At 39.8% G+C, this 24,011-nt stretch overlaps 4 protein-coding genes and 1 pseudogene across 7 annotated transcripts; 4 read left to right on the top strand and 1 right to left on the bottom strand.

Annotated features, from left to right (window-relative positions):
• Positions 1-1,450: 1,450 nt before the first annotated feature.
• Positions 1,451-4,062, top strand: LOC141831891 (transcription factor UNE12-like). 3 transcript variants are annotated; one of them, XM_074719308.1, is made up of 8 exons: positions 1,451-1,690; positions 1,776-1,856; positions 2,401-2,511; positions 2,694-2,759; positions 2,926-2,991; positions 3,106-3,180; positions 3,289-3,500; positions 3,624-4,062. In XM_074719308.1, the coding sequence occupies exons 1-7, from the start codon at positions 1,451-1,453 to the stop codon at positions 3,493-3,495; spliced, it is 846 nt and encodes a 281-aa protein (XP_074575409.1). In that variant the 3' UTR covers positions 3,496-3,500; positions 3,624-4,062. The 3 variants fall into 3 exon arrangements, with proteins under 3 accessions (XP_074575409.1, XP_074575410.1, XP_074575408.1); XM_074719309.1 differs by having other exon boundaries at positions 3,289-3,504; XM_074719307.1 differs by having other exon boundaries at positions 3,289-4,062.
• Positions 4,063-6,865: 2,803 nt separating this feature from the next.
• Positions 6,866-7,531, bottom strand: LOC141831453 (photosystem II reaction center W protein, chloroplastic). The gene is made up of 2 exons (XM_074718812.1): positions 7,363-7,531; positions 6,866-7,275 (listed from the first exon to the last, which is right to left on the bottom strand). Exons 1-2 carry the CDS (start codon positions 7,457-7,459, stop codon positions 6,977-6,979), a joined length of 396 nt encoding a protein of 131 aa, XP_074574913.1. The 5' UTR covers positions 7,460-7,531; the 3' UTR covers positions 6,866-6,976.
• A 1,025-nt stretch (positions 7,532-8,556) lies between these two features.
• Positions 8,557-11,212, top strand: LOC141831671 (putative ubiquitin-conjugating enzyme E2 16). Its single transcript, XM_074719083.1, has 6 exons — positions 8,557-8,657; positions 8,777-8,880; positions 8,971-9,073; positions 9,155-9,218; positions 10,731-10,819; positions 10,898-11,212. The coding sequence occupies exons 1-6, from the start codon at positions 8,628-8,630 to the stop codon at positions 10,991-10,993; spliced, it is 486 nt and encodes a 161-aa protein (XP_074575184.1). The 5' UTR covers positions 8,557-8,627; the 3' UTR covers positions 10,994-11,212.
• Positions 11,213-12,209: 997 nt separating this feature from the next.
• On the top strand, positions 12,210-13,922 carry LOC141831454 (B3 domain-containing protein Os01g0723500-like; annotated as a pseudogene).
• Positions 13,923-15,941: 2,019 nt separating this feature from the next.
• On the top strand, positions 15,942-23,989 carry LOC141831451 (protein SPA1-RELATED 4-like). 2 transcript variants are annotated; one of them, XM_074718809.1, is made up of 7 exons: positions 15,942-16,872; positions 16,949-17,106; positions 20,673-21,654; positions 21,736-21,882; positions 22,016-22,327; positions 22,617-22,676; positions 23,585-23,989. In XM_074718809.1, the coding sequence occupies exons 1-7, from the start codon at positions 16,210-16,212 to the stop codon at positions 23,771-23,773; spliced, it is 2,511 nt and encodes an 836-aa protein (XP_074574910.1). In that variant the 5' UTR covers positions 15,942-16,209; the 3' UTR covers positions 23,774-23,989. The 2 variants fall into 2 exon arrangements, with proteins under 2 accessions (XP_074574910.1, XP_074574911.1); XM_074718810.1 differs by lacking the exons at positions 22,617-22,676; positions 23,585-23,989 and having other exon boundaries at positions 21,736-21,905; positions 22,016-22,258.
• Positions 23,990-24,011: the final 22 nt, after the last annotated feature.

The following is a 24,011-nucleotide window of genomic DNA, read 5'->3' as shown; positions in this document are numbered from 1 at the left end:
ATCGATGTTGCAGTCTAAATTATCATTTTGAATTGTCAATTTATTATATTTGCTTAGAAACCAGTTGTCTGGGACTCAAAGTTTTCCTGATACTTATGGTCACAGCTCCCTTGCTGTTGCTAAGTTGGAACTGAGAGTTTGGATGTTTTTCTTTCTTGCTTCTCCATTGCCCACCCTTTTCAGGTATTTACCTGTGTCCTCTCTTTCCTTCCGAGTTAGGGTTTCGGAAGAAATGGAAGAACCAGTATTAGCATTGAATGTCTTAACCCATATTACGATTTTGAATAATTGGCCTTTTTAGGACGGCTCACAAGGTATATTTTTTTTATCACTTCATCATATATTTCTGATTTTTAGTTAGTGTGAAATTGAGCTCGAGGGGTAAATGGAATTGGATGATTTGATTTTCTTTTTGTCTAGGTGTCAGAGCTTAGGATTCAATTGATTCTTCAGTTGGATGGTTTTCTCCTTCGGTCGTCCATTGATAAATTCAAACGTACGCCTGATTTTTCATCCAGTCAATATTTTAGATTTTTTATTTATTAAAAGAAAATGCTTTATAGTGTAGTGTAGTTAGAATTTGAACAGTGGGTGATCATTATTTATCAAGTCATCTTATTGTACTTGTGTTTTCCTCTTGCAATATTTAGTTATGTTTCAAAACATGTCTTTGAAACATAGTTCAGTTGGTTACGATGAAATATAAGTTGTAGAAGTGAGAAGGGTTCGAATCTTGACGAAGTCGAGATAATGTTCTCTTTCGTTATAATCAATTATAGTTTTTCGATTTATCTTCTCATAAATATCGTGAGATCAATTATGGATTTTATCTTTTGTAGAAGTAATGTTTCAAAACACAAATTAAGGGATGTTCGACTGATTTGTTTGTTTGGTTAGTCATTATTTTAACAGTTTATAAATATGTTAGAAATCAAACTAATATTGACAACGAAACTAAATTAGTAAATTGAATTTTTGATTTAATTTGAATTTAACATTTTGAGTTCCCACCCTATTTACACGTTTGTCACACGTTGGCTTTCTTTAGTTCTTCCTTTATATCTTTTCCTTCCTTTAAATAATTAATTAGAAAACTCTAATTTCACCCCTAAAGTTGCTTGTTTTTTAAAAACATCTTCATAAATTTAAAACCATAAATGTCAAAAATGCTTTTGAACTTTTTAATTATTTACCATTAACTGCTAACGTTATAAAAATGACGATGAAATGATAATTTATCATTTTAAAGAAATAAGATTATATATTTGTTTGCATCATTAACTTATTGTTAATGATGTTATTAATTAGAAATAAGACAGTGAGCAAATTCTTAAACTATATAGGGGGTAATGAAAAAATAAGTAAAACTTGAGTGTTAAAATGAAATATTCTCGAATTAATTCGTCGTTCGCCTTTAAAAAGCCGACCTCTGCTTCCGGCGAAGGCAGCCATGGCGAACCAGCATCCGCCGCAGCAGCATCCAGTGACCGTTAACGAAGATGACTTCTTTGATCACATATTCTCCACGCCGACGTCATACGCCTCTGTCGTGGAGGCCGGGGCACCACTCCATCGGAGCTCAGCGGACTCTGGCGGCGTCCTCCGGGGTGGGCCTTTCCCGCTAGGGCTTAGCTTGCAGCATGGTTTATCGAGCGCGAACCAGCCTCGCGAGGAACCCGATCGGAAGGCGGTGAGTGAATGATCGGTTCCCTTCCCTCGCTCCTCTTAGTTCGGATTTTTGATGTTTCCGTTCGGGCTCTGTGGATCTGAAGCAGATTAGGGATGCGTTCTCGTCAGCAGGGCTGTTTGCGCCTGGGTTAGAGCATGTTCAGTCGCATCAAATTCGTCCTAATCCTGTAAGTTGACATATGCAAATCCTTCCTTCTATGATTTAATCTTCAACTAGTATGCTTGTTCCACTCAGTTTCTCTTTAGTTTGTGGATCAAGATGGCTTCCTTTTCCCCTTGGGATTCCCCAAATTTGAAGTTTTTCTATGAGTTAATAAAGTTGAAATCATGAGTAAGTAAGAAATAAAGAAAATGATCTCTACAAGCTATGCGATGTCTAGAAGCTGAAAAGCCATGGATCTTTTCCTCGAGTTACTGCCAGAGTGATGTTTGATTTAGCTGATACACTGGAAGAACACAAGGAATAATGCATCAACAAACAAAGATGTCTCCGTTCCAAGAACTAGGAAATGTTTACTGACTAAAAATTCATTATTTGCTGATCAAATCTACCATAGAATGTTTGATTCAGCTGCTTTTCCATTTCTATCTCATCTATCTAATGTTTTTTTCCCTCCTATACTGGTTAATATTTCTGATACTCTTGTAGAATTTATATTTGTGATCTTGTTCATTTTAGCTTCATTGAGGTTATTTTTCAAACTTGCTTAGGCTTTCCACGGTCAAGTAAGGCAAGGGGGAGTTGCTGCAATGCCTCAACAACGACCCAAGGTGCGAGCAAGGCGCGGCCAAGCCACTGACCCTCATAGCATCGCCGAGCGGGTAGGTTATGACTCTTGTAGAATTTGATTTGGCCTCTCTTGCCATCATAGTTAACAATTCAAACTATTTAGTTGTTTTACTTTTCTGGCTGTCTAAAAATGATCTGTTATGATGATTTCTGCTCAAATAATTGGTCGAGGATTACTCACTTAACCTGCTTCTTTTCCTCCTTTCGCCTGCAGTTACGTAGAGAAAGAATAGCAGAAAGGATAAGAGCGTTGCAAGATTTAGTGCCCAACATTAATAAGGTGAACAGACAAAATGCTTTGCCATGTCTCTATGTTTACACAGGAAATATTCATGCCTACAATTCTTTTGGTTCCATATGGTAATCATATTCAGAAATTATTCCTTTGAGAAGTCTCATACTGATTTCGAGTTTCTTTTGTTCATTGTGGACTTTTACCTGTGCAGACAGATAGAGCGGCCATGCTCGATGAGATTTTAGATTATGTGAAGTTCTTGAGACTGCAAGTGAAGGTAAATATGCTTTTGATTGGTCCTGCTGTAGCAACTGTGTTGTTCATGTTTCATATTAAGGCTTAAGGTTTCTCTAATTTTGCACGATCATACTGAAATCTTTTTCAATGGTAGGTTCTGAGCATGAGCAGGCTTGGTGGTGCCGGCGCCGTGGCTCAGCTGATAGCTGAAATTCCACTGTTGGTCGAGGTAAAGTTCTTATATGCATTGGCTATGCTCTCTAGTTATTTTCTTTGTTTGTCTGCGTGTAGGAGCTAAACACAACTCGATCTAACTGGCCTTTGCACTCTTCCCTAGGGAGGGGCAGTGTGGGAGAAGTGTTCGACTGACGGCACCGAGCGACAAGTAGCAAAATTGATGCAGGAAGATATTGGAGCTGCAATGCAGCTCCTCCAGTCGAAGTCCCTCTGCATGATGCCGATATCACTCGCCATGGCGATGTGCGACATGCACCAGCCTGAAGCCCAGATGCTGAAACCCAAACCCAACAACACCCCTTCCTAGTGAATGTAAGTACGTCAAAAACACCAATCATGGCCTCATTTTTCTTATCATCCTTTTGTCAAAGTCGTATGATGCAAGAGCAAGGTAGAAAACATTCTGATATGCGAATCTTCGGATGTGGTTTCGAGTGCTCTTGGCGTGTGGGGGACGACTGCTTTTAGCTGTAGTGGGCAGTGGGGTTGATCCAAAAAGGTGACACTGATGATTAATTAGAATTAACAAGTTGAATGCTTCTTGGAAATTAAAAAGTTGAATGCTTGTCGATGATGATGATGATGACTAGCTATGACTTTTCTTTTCCCCTCGTCGAGTGTTCTTCATCCACTCATTCAATGGCACTCTCTAGTAGGATATTGTGTCATGTTTAGTGGGAAAACTAGAATAAAGGAGGCCTTCACACGCAGATCGCATGAAGATCCCCAGTACTGTAAAGCACGACGCGACTGCGATTTAATTAATTCCAGCTGTTCGCGTGCGGCTTTTAGGGAAGCTTTTGCGGAGAAATTAGGGTAAAGCCTCCCCCTTTCGCACTTGTTTATTCAATGCTAGTGGTGACATTTAGACCTTTCTTTCTCTTTTGCTGAAGCAATTGAAAAGTTTCCCAGAAACCACCTTTCATGTTTCAGTTGGGACTTCTACCATGGATTTCTAAAAAAAAAATTGTGAATAACACGCATTCAAATGAAATCCAAACTAAACTGATAATTTCAGCTGAATTTTACAAGCTTGCTCAATTCATTTTCTAAAAAAAATAATAAGTTTATCTACTTGGGACTTTATTCAACATTGTTTAGAATCATCAAACTCCAATTACTAAATACAACTCCTGACGTGCCGTGTGGATACTTAATTGCTAACAGTTTATGACTTATGAAGCAAAAAATATATACATATTTGTCATGGAATCGAGTAATCACATGCAAAAACAATTGTCTAATGAAGATTGACGTATATCAAATCAAACACTGAAGCACATAAATATTCTATCTTTGATCATCAAAATATTCACGAAGTTTACAACATAAAAAATCTAGTCAATTATAAGATGAGTTGAGGACGAGAGCCAATACAATAAACAATCAAAAGGCTTCAAAATTATAGTTCGGGAATGATGTTCTATCTCTAGAAGCCCAAGAAGCAACTAACTAAGGATTTGGATTATGGATGAGTTAGTCAAGGTGGACAGCATGGTGTGGTTTCTCCTGCAAGAAGCAAATATAGATTGAAAACAGGGCATGAAAATTTGAGAAACAAGTGTAGCACCTAAAAGTGTGGGACTGTACCTGCTGATCAACAGAATGGAGTGCCTGAACCCTTTTGGTTCCATCAGCTAATCGCTTGCGAGGTAAAAGGCTTCCAAGAACAGCAAACTCTTTAGATACCTGCAAGTTTTGCCATGGTTAAGGGAAAAAGGAAAAATATTTCAAGGTACATGGTAGAACTGGAGATAGTAGAGTATTGCAAGCTATTATTGACAAAAAGGTTATTTTTATGTAGGCTTTAAACGAGCTAAGGCAAGTTAAATTTGAAAATGTTTAACTTACAAGGTTGTTCAAGCTTGAGCTCAAGATTTTAGGGAGCTCCATTAGCAACATGATTGTCGTTATAATTTAATTAAATCATTAATCCATTAAATAAAACATGTGATATACTCATTTTTAAAATATTCAAAACTCTAAAATTTGTAAACTTTCAAAATAATCAGTATTATAAATATATATATGCATTATATTCTTTATATGTGCTTAAAATAAACTGAAGAAATTGAACTTTTCACTAGTGAATTGTTTCATGAGGTTGTTCACAAACTTAAACTATCTAAGCTCGATATTGTTCAAGCTTATTTATATATTTTTTACAGCTAGCAAACAAAACAAATTCTTGTCGAGCCAAGTATTGAATATTATGTTCATACAGCTTTACTTTTTAGGGGGGGAGTACGGATACCTGATTGCGTATTGCTCTGATCAGCATATCTTGGCACCCAGAAGCATGTACGTCTATCAAATTAGGGCATTGGAGAAGCAACTTCTCTAGTAAAGTTTGCAGAATGTGTTCAGAGATAATGTTATTTTACTACCTAAAGCCTGATGACAGATAGTACCTGGATGCAAGTTTATGCACAAGTTCAGATTTAAATCATTGAGCTCTGGACAATTTAAGTACAGAGCCTGAATTAACAAGTTCAATCAGGAGATATAAAAAAAACAGAATACTGTAAACTAGAGTTGGGTCTGATAGATTTTTAAGATTAACATACATCTAGGCTAAGAATGAGAATGCTGGAAGTCTGCTTGTATTCTGAACAAAAAATTAATCCATAAAAAAAAAGCACAAAGAAAGTCAAAACTCTCAAGAGTAAAAGGATAGTATAGAAGATTTAACTCGAGCACTTTTCAATCATAGAAGAATGACGGCTATTCTTCAAGATGACAAAAATAAGTGTGCAAGAATTTAATATCAAGATGTGTTAATTTTGCATTCACAACAAGGTAGATCAAAACCAATCTTTAACCAAGTATGCAGCCAAATAAATTGATCATCAAAAGGGTTAATTAAAGAATCATCTTTGTCTAATTCAAGAGTCACCCTTCAAGATGATCAAAAGAAGTGTGCAACAATGTATATGATGAAGATGTATAAATAGACAATCAAAATGGCTAATGGAAGAGGAAGCTTTGTCTAATTCAAGTGATAATGCAAATTCTTTATGCATAATGCTATTTCTTTTTTTCACTACTTCTCACAGACCGCTCAAAATTTTATCATTTTTACCTTGAAAGATATCCCATTAGCATTCATGGGATGGTTGTTCTAAAATAGGATCTGAGCCTGAAATTAGATGTGGTAATTGTGCTAATTTTGAGATCGATAACTGAACACCAATGTAAATCCTATTGTAAGTGCAATTCCTCTGTATCATTTTCCCCCAAAACTTTGAAATTAATTCAACAGCGCACTTGTGGAGCAACGATCCAACAAACCCCATCTGGTGGATGCTCCTCCGCGGATCAATCCACATCCGGCACGATATCCTTTGGCGAACGTACCATGAACGAAACCGGCAAGATCACGCCCCTTGTTTCTTCCTCGACATCGTCCAACGTCTCCGCATCGACCGTCCACCACCAGCTCCCCGGAGACCGGATCCTCCTCGCCCGGATTATGCCTTTTAATTCTTCGCATCTGTATTTATAGAGCTCGGATCCCACCTGAAACGGTCGATGATCGGCCGTACCAATTTGTTTTTTCTATGTTATGCCTTTAATCAGCTGCTGCTGCTGCCGTTGGATTTGTAGGGTTGAGATCAATCAGTTTATGGGCTATTAATATCATTTGCTTATTATAATTAATTAACTGCGCACCAATGTAACTAAGCACACGATCAAGAGCTTAATTACTCGAGTAATTTTATACGATGATTACAGTGGACTCAGGCCGTACGTCATGATCCCTTAAACATGTTCAGCGATTTAGAAAATTAGAGTGAGAGAGCAGAGTCTTCGTCCTCCTCGAGCGTGGAGGTGTACACAAAATAGAGAGCCCAAATCAGTCCGAACACTCCAAACAGTATCCATCCCAGCAAGTTGTTGCTGATCCCCAAGCTCAATCCCGTCCCTTCAGTGCTCATCCTATCGTCCACCAACGCTAGCACAGGGCTCGCCGACGCTGCCATCGCCATCACCGCCGCCGCAGTACTGGTCGTGGCCACGGCCCTCGACTTCGCCTCCATCGAGCACCGCACGCTCCTCCCACCCTTGCAAGCCAGCTGAGGCAAGCCTGCAGAGAGCTCAAGCCAGCTGAGGCAAGAGTACTACTCGATCGAAAAAGCAAAGGAGTGTATAAATATATGGAACAGTAACGCACCGAGGGCCGACGGAGAACCAGTGGCTGACTGCCTCGGGAGGACAGTGCGATGGGCGAAGGTCGAGGCGGGAGCGGCAGCAGCAACGACAGTGGCCATGAGTAGAGGAGCAAGGTGAGCTACTTTGAGTTTGCGGTTGCCGCAGTGTGGAAGAGAGGCGTGTCGTTAGTAGGATTTAATGGAATTGTTGGAAGGGGGACAAAGAGGAGAAGTGAGCTTGCGCCACACAAAAACTTGCAAGGCTATTGGATGGAAGGATAGCCTTATCCTCGACGAGCCAATAAAAGAATGCCAAATGGACCATTAATTCTCCATAGATTTGTGATAGCTAGCTGCATAATGTGATATATATAAGTTTATATGAGACTGTCATTTTTCTGTAGACATTTCCTTTTCTTTATTATTGTTTTATTCTAAAATTGACTTTGTTCAAAAACTTAAAATAATAAATAGACTGTAAATTTAATATTTCACTCAGTTTCATCCCTAATTGCCTTTATTCCTTATCATCCTAAATGGAATATAATTGAGAGACAATATAATTCCAATATTCCTACACTTGCCAAACAATTTGTGGTTGAATGCATAGTGGATGATGAGCATCTCCTTTATATATATAACTCATGCATACTTAAAAATCTGTTTAAAATTTAAATTTAAATTTAATTTTTTTAAATATTTTATCATTATACCTCATTAAATCCCCTCCATGGCTAGGATTGAATTTGTCCCTCTTATGATCAATAATAAAAAGTTAGTATATATTTTTTAAATAATTAAATATTTTAAATAGCTAAATTATATATAATATTAAAAAAATATTTATTTTAGTAAAAAGATAAAATTTATCATTTCGGTCTCACACAAAATTTATCATAAAAAAAAATAAATTAAAAAAATTATAATTGATTAAACGAAAAAGAATATCATCTAGATTTTCGTCAACATTAAAAAAAAAAACACTCAAAACGTTAACGAAGGATAAGTTGTTGAACAAGTTAGCTGATTTTTACATGTTTAAATTATATTGCATCGTTAATTTATTATTTGTTTATTAATTAATGATAATAATGGTTTGATTGATAAAAGAAATAATTGCAAGTGTAGGGGTAGAATCGTCAATAACAAACCCACTGCGGAAGCAAACAATATGCGTTTATATCAGAAACAGCAAAAAGACGCCTTTTTTCCTCATCTCTCTCTCTCTCTCTCTCTCACTGCCGCCGCCGCCGCCGTCGTAGCCGTCTCCGTCGGCGCCCGCTGAAGCATGACCAGCTCCTCCGCCTCATCGCGTAAGGTACTCTTTTTCCTCCGCGCCCTTCTTTCTATGCCTCTTCGTTTCCCCGTCGATCGTCGCCTGCGGTTCTTTCATATCCCGATGGTCAATTTCTCGCGGCACCTGCCGTTCGATCTCAGGCCTTGAGCAAGATCGCATGCAATAGGCTCCAGAAAGAGCTGGTGGAATGGCAAGTCAACCCCCCGGCCGGGTTCAAGCACAAAGTCTCCGATAACCTCCAAAGGTTGCATCTTGGGCTTCCTCTCTGCTTTCTGGTTCCTTTCGCGCTTTCAGTAGTTGACTTGATTTTTGGCTTTTTTTATCCTTCCAAAAGGTGGGTGGTTGAGGTGATCGGAGCACCCGGGACGCTGTACACGAACGAGAAGTACCAGCTGCAGGTCGATTTCCCGGAGCATTATCCCATGGAAGCACCGCAGGTAAGCAAAATTTAGGCAGGGGTGGTTGTGCCCCTTTGAGATGTTGTTAATTAGGGTTGTGATTGAGTGAGTTTCCTTCAGGTCATATTTTTGCACCCTGCGCCTCTTCATCCGCACATCTATAGCAACGGGCACATATGTTTAGGTAATTCTCATGTTTCTATAAGCACTTAGTGGAATCACAAAGTTTGCCGAATACATTCCTTACATGAATGGATCATCTTTATTTTTGTTCTACTACAACTTGCAAGAATGGCATCTTGCCATTAAAAATGTGTGATTACTTTTCTGTTGCTTGTATGAAAAGTTTCAATATGGCCATTACCCGAGTCTGGATTGGCCCTTTAATCGATAACTTTTTTGCGCTTGAATTCTATTCCACTCTTGATCTTAGACTAATAAGTAATAGTATGAGTGTCCTTAGTCTACAATTAAGAAACAGTCTACATTTCTCAAGCTGGACGAGTACTCAAGTTATGCCTTATCAAGTTAGAAACAAGGAGTGTAAAATATCTATCTTTAAAGCTCTAAGTGTTGATCTGTAAGAGGACACTAAATGAACATACACAAAATTACATGATCCTTTCACCCTACAGATGTAGGTTAAGATGAATTATCTGCTTGGTATGTAAGATAACTTCACAAGATGTAGAAATATCTATTTTTTATCTTACCAAACCAAATCAAATTCCAATAGTTTAACAGTGGACTGTATTGAAGAATATCTAAGAGTACCGTGTATTATTGTATTGTATACAGCCATCATGGTTAAGCTAGACTTGTTAGTAGTCAAATGTAGATGGAATTGTTTTGTAATAGACATGGTTCTCAGGCCTTTGCATTGTCGATATATTTTGTGCTCTGAATCATGTTGCGTATGGGAAAAGCTCCAAGAGAATGGAATTGGCTTTACACAATTACAATGTTTCGTACCTTCCTTTATTTTTTTACTGCAAATTAGTGGAGGTAGGTCTAGATTATTTTTGTTTGCATTTTCTTTGCAAAATAAATGTGTTTGATGTGGGATTTCTACAGCTTATTGGTAAACATATCACACAATTGCAAACCATGAAGAGGAAGTTTCTTATACATCTGAAAAATTACTAAGACCTTTCATGGTTAGTTGTAGGATTTAGTCAACTTTGATTTATGCATTGTGTTTGAATATGAGAAACACATATAATTCATTCTTCACTAGGAAACTCGATGCATTTTAAACTAATTCCTCATGTCAGATAACATGTCTGTGCCTATTTTAGTACTGAAATGCAACAGTTTGAAGTTCATAACTATGAACCTTATCTGTGCTGGGAATGCCTTTATATTCCTTTATTAGTTAACCACTCAGCGAAGTTTGATATTCCTTTATTAGTTGGTTCTTACGAAAAAAATAACAGTTTACTTGCAATATAAGGTTATTTTTAGGTTGTTTATTTCACCATTTACTGTTGATGGTTGTTTAGTTACAACCTTTATACATTGGACAGAACCTTCATGTATTCATGTTGGTAAGATCCTGCTTTTGCTATAATCTTATATTCCTAGATAAATCTTTCGGTATACATCATTCATTCTCATTTGTGAATGGGTGAAGAATATCATGAGATAGTTTCGAAAAGATATATTATGGTAACATCTCGTTTGGTGCCTTTCACAGATATCTTGTATGATTCCTGGTCTCCAGCAATGACTGTAAGCTCAGTCTGCATCAGCATTTTATCCATGTTATCCAGTTCGACCGTGAAGGTCTCTACACGCACCCCTCCCTCACACATTAAATCTTATTTTCTAACATTGCTGGTGAAATCTATCTTGCCATTGCAGCAACGTCCACAAGATAACGATCGATACGTGAAGAACTGTCGGAATGGCCGATCTCCCAAAGAGACCAGGTGGTGGTTCCATGATGACAAAGTATGATGCTACTGATGCTGATACTACTTACTGCTTCTCAAGCGTTCCTGTAAGCTTATCGAAAAATGGCATGTATCATTCTCATTGGTCTATGATTGGGAGGATGATTTGCCCTAAAAGAGTTTTTAATCTTAAAATTTACTTTTGCATGTAATTATGAAGGGAAGATTTACCTTGGCTGAAATGAATACATTATGATGACTTTGTGGGATTATAATTAATTTTGCTCTTGCGTTCATTGTTTCTTTGAAGCTATTACTCTCGGTAAGATTGTTCAAAATTGTCACACGGATGCGCTTGAAAAAAGCTTTTTCTATTTATTTGGAAGGGAAAATATGAAGAGGACAGCAATGTTTGGTTCAAATATTCTTTTTAAATTTTTTACGTCTTTTAATTAACTGATTAAATACATTAATTATATTTTTAGGTTTTCATATTAACTGGTTTACATGTATTAAATACTAATTCAAACTAAATGGTGATACGTCAACCAGCAGTCTAACTGAATTGGAATATTTACTATAATCAAAATATAATCCCTACTTACTACGTTAATATACAGAATCAAACTATGACATCTCAATCAAACTATCACACTCATGTAATGAAATATAGCACTGTAATCAAATTACAATACTTATCTGCTGTGCTAATAAAAGACCTCAATGAAAGTGAAACCACTGTATGAGTTGTAGCTTTTTCACAACCAAACAGTGACCTTAAAAGATCAAACTATGACTTTATAGAAAAGTAAACTGCATTTGAGATTGATTTTGAGTTATTATATGAAAATTTTGGCATCCTCTAAGAAGGAACCTTCATATATATATATATTTCATTTTCTTTCCTGAGCCAGATAGGCAGCAACCCATTGCAACAGTGAGAGATGGAAGAGGGAGTTGTGTGTGCTGCTGCAATGGCGCAGCGATACAAATGGCAGCAAGGAAGAAAACCACAGAGCTAGATTGAAGAGAGAGAGAGAGAGAGTTGTGCGTGTGCGCTGCAGTAGTGGAGAAGGCAAATGGCACCAGTAGGCGTAGACTTCGATCTTGTCCTTCCGTTGAGGAAATTAAAGCAGAGCGAGAGACCTCAAAAGCAGCGCTCCTTTTATTGCTCTTTGAGACTTTGTGCTTTCTTCCCTATCTATAATTCAGCATCATATCAATCCTTCCACCGCACTAATTTGATCCACCACCTGCGCCTTTCCAATCTGAGAGCCACCATGAAGTCCCAACAGCAGCAGAAGCAGCAGGAGGAGGAAAGAACACAATCAAGAAGCAGCAGCAGCAGAACCTGGTGAGGAAGAGGAAGCCCCACTTCTTCAAAGTCCTCCTCGGCGACTTCACTCACCACCTGGCAAGCTCCTCCCTGTTCTATCTTTATCTGAAAGAGCTTCCCCTGTGGCGCTTTGATTTCTGTTTACTTGCTCTTTGAATCTGCTGCAGAGGATTCCCCCAAAGTTTCTGAAACACATTCCAGGTCCAGCCACAGAGTCCAAAACGGTCATCTTCCTTCACGGCCCCAGCGGAAGCAAATGGAGTGTGGAGCTGAGGAGAAACAGGGAAGGCACGTTCCTTGCCTCCGGCTGGGGCAAGTTCGTGAAGGATCACTCTCTGAAAGAATGCGAGTTCGTAGTCTTCCGGTACGATGGCAATATGCACTTCACCGTGTTCCTTTTCGACACCACTGCGTGCGAGAGGGAGGACGCTTTTGCGGTCAGACGGTGGAAGCAGCGGTGGAAGACGAGAGGTCGCCGGCCAAAGGAAGAACCTGTGGAAGTTGGCAGCTGCACTGTCAAGGAGGAAATTATGAAACATGGAGAGGAGGAAACTAAACCATTACAAACCCAGTCTTATTTACCTACTCAAGGTAACAATTGCATATATGAAACTCCAATCAGTCATTGGTTCGGTTCATGGAATAACAATTCTAAAATATCAGAATAAGCATTCCTGTGATCATATAAAGAATAGCTAACAAGGATAATACAAGAATAATTCTTCCTGGAATAGCCATTCCTGAGATTGATATAGAATAGCTGAGAAGGATTACAAGGATAATACAATTCTATCAAACTTAGTATCTGAATGCATGAAAAATCATTCTGTCAGACTTGATCTGAAACATAACGTGAGTTCTTGCCTGAAGTGAATTCAGCTTTATGAATTGATTGTTTACTCATGCAAATTGAGAGACTAAAACACGGAGTTGATTGAATGCAGAAAGATGTGTGGCATTCCCTGATCCAATCTGGAATGGCAAGCTTAAAATGGAAGAGTTTGAGCTTCCACTTAGTATGATTCGCAACAAAAGTAAGTACAGGAGACTTTGCATATCATCAACAAGAAGAAGACCTGTGACAGATGAAGAAAAGTTGAAAGCGCATAAAGTCGCCAACTCTTTCACTTCTGCACTTCCTCACACCATCATTCGCATGTCGACAACCACTCTTTTCAAGGCATACATGGTGAGTGATGCCTTTTTATTAAAAAACTATGAACTTTCACGATCTTGTTTCCCGTGAGTTTAACTAGGTTATAGCTGGTTGCAGAATATCCCTACTCAGTTTTCACGGGTGCATCTTCCACAGAATACCTCAAACTTAATCCTCCATGACCCGAGCGACAGGTCCTGGGTTGTGAACTACATTGCAAAGGAGAGGGGCAGCAAAATATCAAGAGGGTGGATGGCTTTTGTAAAAGCCAACAAACTCGAGGAAGGAGACTTCTGTGTTTTTGAGCTCGTCGGTACGGTCGAGCTCCGTGTGCATATTTTTCGGGTGGTCGAGGAAACTCTACCTATATCTAGGGTGCCGACAAGGTCAGAATAGGTCACATCCAATTCCCACTTCTTCGAGCTCCTTTGATTGAACTTGGCTTCCAAGCCATTGGAGCAACTATAAGATTGTAGGTGGGTGAAGTGGAGTGCCTTTTGTGTGAACTATTGTGTCAGATATGAAATGGTTGATTAACTACTAATACATGCTTGTGCATAATCCATCTGAAAAAAACCTTCAAACTAGACTGTTAATGTAATGGAAGTAATATTTGCTGTTCTTTTCATGCATTCACAGTGGCTTCTGGTGCTTGAGCAATAATAATAGTATCTCTAGGTTTAGTGAGAAAAAAAAAGTCCCACACAAGTAAGCCCTAAAGAACAAGCTAGCAAAACCAGGTATTTGAACTGAAATATTGAACTCATACAAGCATTTCCATGCTCATGATGTGTGCACATTAATCAAGAGTTTGATGCAAAATCATTAGCATGGTTATTGAAAAATAGGATTTGCAAAATCATGAGTTTTGAGCGCACTTGAAATTGGACTGTTACAATATGACTTGCAAAGTGGATTCAGTAAGCAAAATGACAGAGAACTAATTCTATCATCTCCACTGGGCGAGTGATTGAATCTGAAGAATAAGCCTAATAATTGGCTTATGTAACAATCCTTGAAGTTTAAATGTATGTTCCCATCCGGAGTTCCTAACGCCCGATGCAGATACTCAAACCACAGCAACATGCAGGAAAATCAACCGATCAAATGCAAGGTAACGAAACCTCACAGAAGAGTGGCAGATCTCGGAAAACATAAAGGGCATGAGAGTACCTTCGGCGACCTTGAGCCGAGACGCCATGGGCAACGATGGTTCCTCGGAGGGCGGCGGTCTAAAACCTAATCGAAGGATTTGGGCGTATTGCCGAGCAAATTAAGTTGCAACGGCCCATAGTTATCGGCCCAACCTGATTCCCAGTGAGCCTCCGGACCGGCCCATATACGGCCCGACACCTTCGACACTGCCATCCCCAAGACGCGCTGGCGCTGAGCTGGCATCTCAAAAGATGGCCAATTATATCGCATTAAAACATGATAAACAAGAGAGACCACATCGTTAAGCCTGGCGTTGTGCGTTACCGTTGCTAAAGGCAAAGTGGGCCCATCATAGAAGGCCCGCCGAGGCGACGGATTCATAAAGTCCGGCGTTGCTGACGTGCAGATACCGAGGAAGCCTGTTGCTGAAGCTGCAGTGAACAATAAGGGAAGTAGAGAAACAAAACAGAAAATTAAAATCGTGCCCCTTTTTTTTTTTCCTTTTTTCTTTTTTCTTTTTTCTTTTTTCTTTTTTCTTTTTTATTTTCTATTGTGTGATTGGCACCAAATAGTAGTGGCCACAATTGGCGGAAGAGGGACGTATGGTATTTATTGGCACATTCATTCGTTTTACCGCCCGCAGAACTCTACCAATCAAGACGCCGTCCGCGGAGCTGCCTGTCCGGCACGGGTAATGTCCCCGTTTTAGGGGGCCGGGTCGGAGTGGGCCCGCTTTGCCCTTCAGTCTTCAATCCTCTCTCTATCTCATTCTCTCTTCCGCCATAGGTTTTCAATTATCCTTTCAAATATTATTTTATTATATTTCTTATTATTTATTCTATTTATTTTTAACTAATATTCATGTAGGCAGTAGGCTGCCATGCACGACCGCTTCTCCACCTCACAAGTTCTCGCATGCGCTTTCCATCCAACACTTCGCGAGCAGCTGACGATGACCGCTGCTGGGGGCTGCCACCCCACCCAACTCCCCATCAGGTCCACTGCCTTCACCTGCCATCGGCGCATCGGCTCTGTGGCCAGAGTCGGGCCACGTAGCCCGAGATTGCCTTGGGAGCCAAGCGCGTGCGCTCGGCAGCGCAGCGAACATAGTCGCTCCACTAATGCCGCAGCTCCACGTCTTCCTATTATCCAGCTTCCAAACACACCGCCATTATTTTTCCCTACTGATTACAGCGTTACTATGTTCGGTTTTCGTGGTCCAGAACGCAGCGCTCGCCGATTCACCGTAGGCGAAGCGGCCGCCAAGCGTGCGCGATTAAAGGCGGAGAGAGAGAGAGAGAGAGAGAGAGAGAGGGGGTGTGAGAGAGAAGCGAGCCGTGAAATCGATCGAAGGGTGACGAGAAAGGGAAAGGGGGAAGAAGCGGAAGCGGAGGGACCGAATCAAAGGTGGGATTTTGCGGCTCTCTTTCGCCTCCGCGGCGTTTGGTAATCCTTATCCTTCCTTGCGTGGTGGTTCTCGTTTGCGAATGCTTGCTGCGTTGTTTTGTCTCTGAGCTAGCGAGCGGGGAGAGGGAGCAAGTCGCCGGTTTGTGATGGATCGTGGCGTCGTCGCTTTGTTTTAATTGGATTTGATTTTGTTTGATTTGAACGGCGTTCGTTGCGGAGGAGGTAGATGGGTGGTTCGGAGGAGACGTCGGGGTGGGCGCGGTCGTCTTCGGCGTCTCGTGCCGGGGGCGGCGGCGCTTTCAGCGGCAGTATTGGCTTTTTCCGTGCGGCAACCGGATGCATCTCAGGTTGGGATCAGGAGGAGGAGGAGGAGGAAAAGGAGGAGTTTGTGAGGGAGGAGAAGGAGAAGCTACGCCGCTTGCTCTCCTCCTCCGGCGGCGGAAGCGGCGATGGCGGAGGGGATGTCAGTCTACGCGAATGGCTCGACCGGCCGGGGCGGCCGGTGGACATCCTCGAGTGCCTGCATGTGTTCCGGCAGGTGGTGGAGGCGGTGGGCGCGGCGCAGGAGCAGGGCATCGTCATCGGCAACGTGCGGCCCTCTTGCTTCGTGATATCGCCTTCGAACCGCGTCTCGTTTATCGAGTCCACCTCCTGCTCCGCCTCCTCCTACTCCTCATCCGAAGGCGAAGGCACTGAGGCGCAACTCGAAGGGCCTTCCTCCACTACCCAACGCAGGGACGCCGACGGCGGCTCTGGAGAAAACAACACCTTCCCGATGAAGCGGATCCTACTCATGGAGTCGACCTGGTACACCAGTCCCGAGGAAGTCGACGGCGCTCCGGGCACATTTGCTTCCGACGTTTTCCGATTAGGAGTCCTCCTGTTCGAGGTTGTTGCCGCACTGTTTGCATGTTTCTGCTCTATGGGTCCGCTGCTTGATCGAGCTTATTTTCCTTTGTATGCAGTTGGTCTGCGCGTTCAACTCTCAGGAGGAGAAGCTGACCATCATGGCGGACCTCCGGCATCGTGTCCTTCCGCCACAGCTACTGCTAAACTGGCCAAAGGAAGCTTCTTTCTGCTTATGGCTGTTGCACCCTCAGCCGGATACCCGGCCAAAGATGAGGTCGGTGCATAGTAGAGCTTCTTTACTTGTTCATGCAGCATGCATCTGCATGATGTTGCTTTTGATAAATTATTGAGTGGTCCACACAACATCTGCTTCAGCATCACATTTAAATTGATGAATTGAGATCCAATGGAAACAGGAACTTTGTTACCCTCTGGAATTGCAGCATCATCTCTGCAAAGGAGATTACTTTGATTCTTCCTGTCCTTTAGTTTCAAGGGTTGGTTAAACAATAACAACAATCAAACTTTATCTCACTAGGTGGGTCGGTTATATGGATCTTTCCATGTTATTAGGTCTTATTCTTTATTATATTATTATTTATATTTAAATTATTTTATTTTATTTTATTATTGTTAATCAAGTCTTTTTTTGTCTTATTCTTACTCGTTTGATATGCATATTTGGTATAGTTTTACATCGCCTAATTGAAATATTTATTGATCGTCTGTATACATGTATGTACTATCATAAACATGTCTCTCAAAAGTTTTTCCTTAATAGATATAACTTCAACTTTCTCTATAATATTTTTATTTCTTATACTGTCCATTTTTGTATATCCGCACATCCACTTTAACATTCTCATCTATACACCTCTTATTTTTTACTCATATGCTCGAGTTATAGCCCAACATTCAGCTCCATTTAACATCCTAGATCTAACCGTCATTTTGTAAAAAAAATTTTACGTCTTATAGATACTTTACGATTACAAAGAATACCAAATGCTCTCCTCCATTTCAATTATCTTTCTATGTAAGACATCTCTCAATCCTTTCATTTTTTTGCAAAAATGATCATAAATACCTAACACTCTGAGTTACAGACAATTTATCATCTCCTATCTTAATGATTGTCTCATTAGGTCTGATATTATTAAATTTAAATTTTATATATTCTGTCAATACTCTACTAACATTAAAATCTTTCACTTCTAGTATTTTCCGTCAAGATTCGAGTTTATCATTTACTCCTTCACATGTATCATCTGTTATATTTGAAAGGTGTCCTAAGACAATCGTCTTATGATTGTACTATTTATTAGATAAATAACAATTCACTATTTGAGTGTACATTCTCTATGTGTTTGATTGAATCTTAAACTCATTTACTGAATGTTTTCAATATGATTCATAGCATGAGAGAATTTGTGATTGAATTTTAATTAGTGAGTATTTTTATACGTGCAATTATGAATGTATTGAAATTATCTTTAGTCGATGAATTGATAAGCACAGACGTTATCGATTCTGTTGAGACTAATACGTTTTAAATTCCTTGATTTATCAAACAATTGTTTTTGCTGGTTAAAGACATTAAATGTTGAAAGTTAAACGTGGATGATAGTTAAAGGTAACTAGTTTATTGGAATGACCTGTCATCAGACTTCATATGGTTCTATTCATATATCAATGAAGATCTCAGTGTAGCTTAAGTGCGAGTTTCCGTTGACTTGCGGTATTCAAGTCATCTTGACCATGGAGACTTATATTTTGACATCTTAAACAAACATTTCACAGGAGGTGTAGATCTGGGATGATTGGGTATAAGTCGAAGTGCCCGAAGGTGTTTGGATAACCCACAGAAGATTCACTGCTCTTTGAAAAAAAAAGATGTATACCTTGCGACTGTTTATTAAGATTGTTACTGAAAGTCTTTGGCCAAAGCATCAGATGTCAAGAGTATGATACTCTTGGACATATGTATAAGTAACTTGAATCCATGGAATAAGAAATCAAGCTTGGGCTAGGTGTGACGTAGTCAGCCTAGTGGGGACTGACACAAATAGACTATGTCCTAAACTAAGTGAGTATAAGACGGTAAAAGGAACGAGATACGTTTTATTGTAGTTACTGAAGAATTTAAAAATGGTTCTGGAATCAATCGTTGATTTTTCGGTCAATTGAAAATTATGATTTACGACTAGGTGTCACTTATGATTGTTCCGTAGTTAATGATTAATTACGAATGACCAACATAGCCGAGAACTTATTGGGTCACACGCACTACAAGTTTTTTTGAAGAACTTAAAACAAGTTTGAGAATTAGATTCTCAGAATGTAATAAAATAAATTCTACTTGGACCGGACAAAGATAAAATGATGGACTTCGTCTTGTGAAGACGAAATAAACCAAATTGATTTGGTTCCTGATATAAGATATTTTAACAAAATAGAAGCGATGATAGATTTCATCTTGTGAAGACGAAATGAACAAAATTAGTTTTGTTCAAATTGGAGTAGTTATTGAAGCAAACGATTTGATTTTGAAACAAATTGAACTCAGTATGTTTTGAACCGAACTCAAGTTAATCGGTATATGGGTTTAACTTGTTTGCTACAGTAATAAGTTAAACTCGGTTTGCTACAGTAAACCCTAACTTGCTACAGTAACCGATTCACCAGTTCACTACAAGGAATCCTAAGGATGAACTCGGTTTATCCCTTTCTTCTCCTCCCGATCGCGCGCGGCCAACCTTCTTTTCTTTATCCCTAATCACGAGTGAGAATAGAGGAATGAAAACTCGTGATTTTGGGAAAATCGCGCGTTCTGCTTCCCTAATCACGTGATGTCACTCCCTCCGTTCTCGAGCATAGCGGTCGTTGCTACCCACCGCCTCCTTCGCATAGGCGAACGGAGGAACCCTAGCGCCCCAGCCCTTCTTCGCGATCACCTTCTCCCCGTGGCAGTGAGCCAACCGCTTGCCGAAGGTTGTCGACCATCAGAAAGGAGAAATGCGAGGACCACTAGAAAGGAGAAAATCCCAAAAATCTATTGCGACAAATGGTGTTCATGTTTTGATTATTAAGGTTTTTTTTCTCGTATCGATCGTTATCGATCGTCGACTAGTACCGAAGACGATGATGCGACTCGTAATTTAGAAAGCCGGCCAGACGAGAACTTGATCACCAATAGAGGCGGAGCTTCGATAGAGCCGCTCGATTGATTCCAACCTCATTCCACGCCATTCGTTATATTTGTCTAGAATAATTGTTATTCTGTAAAATTTTAAATTTTCAGTTATGTCATGTACCTGTTGTATTCTGCATGCGTGTGTTGCGAGTGTTATAATAATTAATTGTAATTATTTATTTTTCTTTGCGCTACGTACGTTTGTGAAATGTGTAAATATGCGCAACACACTGAGTCGGACCTAACATCATCTACCAAAACAATATTATTTATAAAACAACAAGTACCATGGTACCGGATCTATTGGTTAAACTACAATCATTTATTAAATTTACTCCATTATTTTTTTTACTGTTTAAAATCCAACAGAAAAAGGGAATTCTTTCTTATGCATTTTCACTTCTGAGTAAATTAAAAAGTTCACGGTGAAAGAAATACAAGAGTGCCAATGTGTAGTTCATCTTGCTTAGCTTTGCTTTAGCAGATAACAAATTTAACTTTTATCTAACAATGATAAATTCAGTTGCATTTTTGTTTGTTTATTGTTTACCTTATAACTAAATATATGCTGATACACATTCTTAGGAATTAGGTTTTGGTGGTCGTGAAGTTGACCAAAAGATTATCTTTTATGTGATTTTTTCCAGTGAAGTGTTGCATAGCGAATTCCTCAATCAGCAGATAAATTTTTTGGATGAGAGTGAATCTGTAGCAAAGTTATCTGAGGAGATAGAAGATCAGGAACTGCTTAGGGAGTTTCTTTTGCATTTGCAGTATCGAAAGCTAGAAGTTGCTCACAGGTTGCACGACACTGTCACATGTATATCCGCTGATATACAAGAGATCCAGGAACAGAGGTCGGTCCTCAAACAGAGTTCATGTCAAAAATTGGACAAAGATGGACACTCATCGTCGTTCCCAAAGTTTGATCAATCCGCACAATATGCTGTGGTCAAGATGGATTCATCTTGCCTTGGTGCAAGAAAACGTCTCAGACCAGATTATAAGAAAGTAAGTGGAAATGAGCTCACGAATTTGGGTTCCGAGGATCCAGGATCAGTGACTGAACTGCAGATTGATCAGCAGAATTTAGCGTCAAAGAGTTCTAGATTGATGCAGAACTTCAAAAAGTTGGAGGCAGCTTACTTTTCTGCAAGATGCAGGCAATCAAAATCAACAGGCAGGCCACCAAATAAGTTTCTGCCGGCTACAAGCAATGGCACAGGATCAGCTGTTTGGACTGAGCGGAGTTCAGTTGACGATACAGTTCTTAAAGAAGGACACGGTGGTGGAAGGAAAAGTGAATGGATAAGTTCATTTCTCGAGGACTTGAGCAAATACCTGTCCTTCAGCAAGTTGAAAGTTAGGGCCGACTTGAAGCAGGGTGATTTGTTGAATACCATGAACTTAGTATGTTCCATTGGTTTCGATAGGGACAAGGAGTTTTTTGCTACTGCCGGTGTGAATAAGAAAATCAAAGTCTTTGAATGTGACATGATTCTAAATAAAGATCGAGATATTCATTATCCGGTTGTTGAAATGGCTAATAAATCGAAACTCAGTTGTATTTGCTGGAACAGTTATATCAAGAGTCAGATAGCTTCGAGTGACTTCGAAGGTGTAGTACAGGTAATCTTTTCTTGATTCTTGTTATGGTACATCTATTCCACCGATTGGCTTCAATATGCAATTCACTGTTAAGTTATTCAGGTGTGGGATGTTACAAGAAGTCAAAGTTTGGTCGAAATGAAGGAACACGAGAGACGTGTATGGTCCGTTGACTTTTCGCTTGCTGATCCGACGAAGTTAGCTAGTGGAAGTGATGATGGTACTGTGAAGCTGTGGAGTATCAATAAGGCAATTCTATTCTTGCACTTGCTGTATGTCTGCTTTTGAACTATGTATGCTGCAGAGTTAATTTCAAGATTTAGATGGAAATTCATCTTGGAATGAGTTGATTAACTTGTGCACAAAATATTTCATCTTGCAGGCTGGGAGTATTGGTACTATCAGAACTAAGGCTAATGTGTGTTCTGTTCAATTTCATCCTGATTCTGCATACTCACTTGCAGTTGGTTCAGCCGATCATCAGGTCTACTGCTACGATCTCCGTAACTTGAGGATGCCTTCCTGTATGTTACCTGGTCACATGAAAACTGTGAGCTATGTGAGGTATCTGGATGCATCAAATCTTGTCTCTGCGTCCACTGATAATTCATTGAAACTCTGGAGTTTGCCTACATGTACAACGAGAGCAGCTGACAATGTACTCCAAACCTTTTCAGGTCATACAAACAATAAGGTATGTTGAGTTCTGCTTCTGTTTTTCTCTTTTCATAATTTATTGCTGATTTTGTTTCACATATAACATGCCGAGAAGCTGAATCTTCGCGTGTTTTAATCATTCATGGATGGTGAAAAATGTAGTTATGTTATCAACGTTTCTGAAATGGTGATCGTTATACAAGAATTCTCATCGATCCAATTGCCTTTCCTTTCTCTTATCTTGGTCATTTAACCCTTAAATATATTTTAGTTTTTGCTACATACTGCTATGCTTACTTGGTTTATGTCTTTTATCTCGATTCCAGAACTTTGTTGGGCTATCTGTATATGATGGATACATCGCCACTGGTTCGGAAACAAATGAGGTATGCATCTTAAATCTTTTTTAGAACCTGTATGAAAAGCAAATTTTCGTTCATAAGGTTCATCATGTTCTTAAACCAGAACATTGAAGGCAGACAAAAATGCTTAGAACTAGATTGGTTTGTGAAAATTTTCTATTTCAGCTTGAACTTTTTGCCCATTCTCAATTTCCATGTTCTATAAAATTCTTCTACATTGAACTCCTGTCAAACCATCTATTGGTTGAAGAGTCATAGAGCGATCATCAAACCGAACTGCTATTAGTTGGTTAGCGAGGCGGGCAATTGGGTCGTCCGCTGTGTGTACTGCATATCTGATTCTCAGTCTGGAGGGGGTTCAATGTATGTGCATAATTTCGAATTATCGTGGTGTTAAAACTGTTGTGAGGCAACCCAAGCCTGCCAATGAGGTTTTGACTCTACTAGGGATGCAACTTGCTCCAAGGTCGATAAAAGGGAAGCCAAAGTCATCGAAAGGGGTCAGATTATTCAGAGAAGTTGATTTTTCTGCATTTTAAACATTTCCAAACTCCGGTTTCACCTAATAGCCTTTTGAAACCTACTTTGAACCAACAAGCCCACTCCAATCCGCTCTTCTTTCAGATTCTCATCGCTGCATTCAAAAACCCAACCAAACTCAAGTCGAGCGAATGCTTGCAGTTCAGGTGAAGTATATCCGCCTGCCTCATCACTGAACCTTTCTCCGGTTGACCTTGTGTAAATTGAGGAGTAAAACTCTTGCCTTCTTTCTTAACAATCAGTTTCCCATCTTCCACTTCTCCATTGAAAATACAAATCATGGCTATTGTTGCATCAGAACCGAGTCCAGATTACATTTCGTTTCTAAGATTTACTTTTGCATACTTGCTTCTTAATTTCGATACTTCTGAAACTGCTATATCTTCATTCAGGTCTTCATCTACCACAAAGCTTTCCCTATGCCAGTTCTCTCCTACAAATTCAGCAATGCCGATCCCATATCGGGCCAGGAAACCGACGACGCATCACAGTTCGTGTCATGCGTCTGCTGGCGAGGTCAGTCATCCACGCTGCTCGCTGCCAACTCCAGTGGCAACATCAAGTTCTTGGAGATGGTCTAACCCTTCAGCTCAGAGGAAGAATGATTTTGCCTGAGAAAATGAAGACACCACTGCCACTAAACTTTTGAAGCTCTGCAATTTAACGACGAGAAGGTAGATCGCGGCGACCCTTCGATACAAAGAATTATTTCATGTAAAGCTTTCAATTTGGGCTATATATACATAAACATATGTATATATACGATTGGTGAGGGATAAATGTTCATGGCAATCAACAAGGCAATGCCACTTCCTGGAT

The sequence above is a fragment of the Curcuma longa genome, chromosome 7 (assembly GCF_044706935.1).
Source record: "Curcuma longa cultivar G26 ecotype Majalengka, Jawa Barat chromosome 7, ITB_CL_G26_1.1, whole genome shotgun sequence".
NCBI classification, from domain to species: Eukaryota; Viridiplantae; Streptophyta; class Magnoliopsida; order Zingiberales; family Zingiberaceae; genus Curcuma; species Curcuma longa.
Note: the sequence above shows the minus strand (reverse complement) of the source record. Positions and strands in the feature narration are given on the sequence as shown.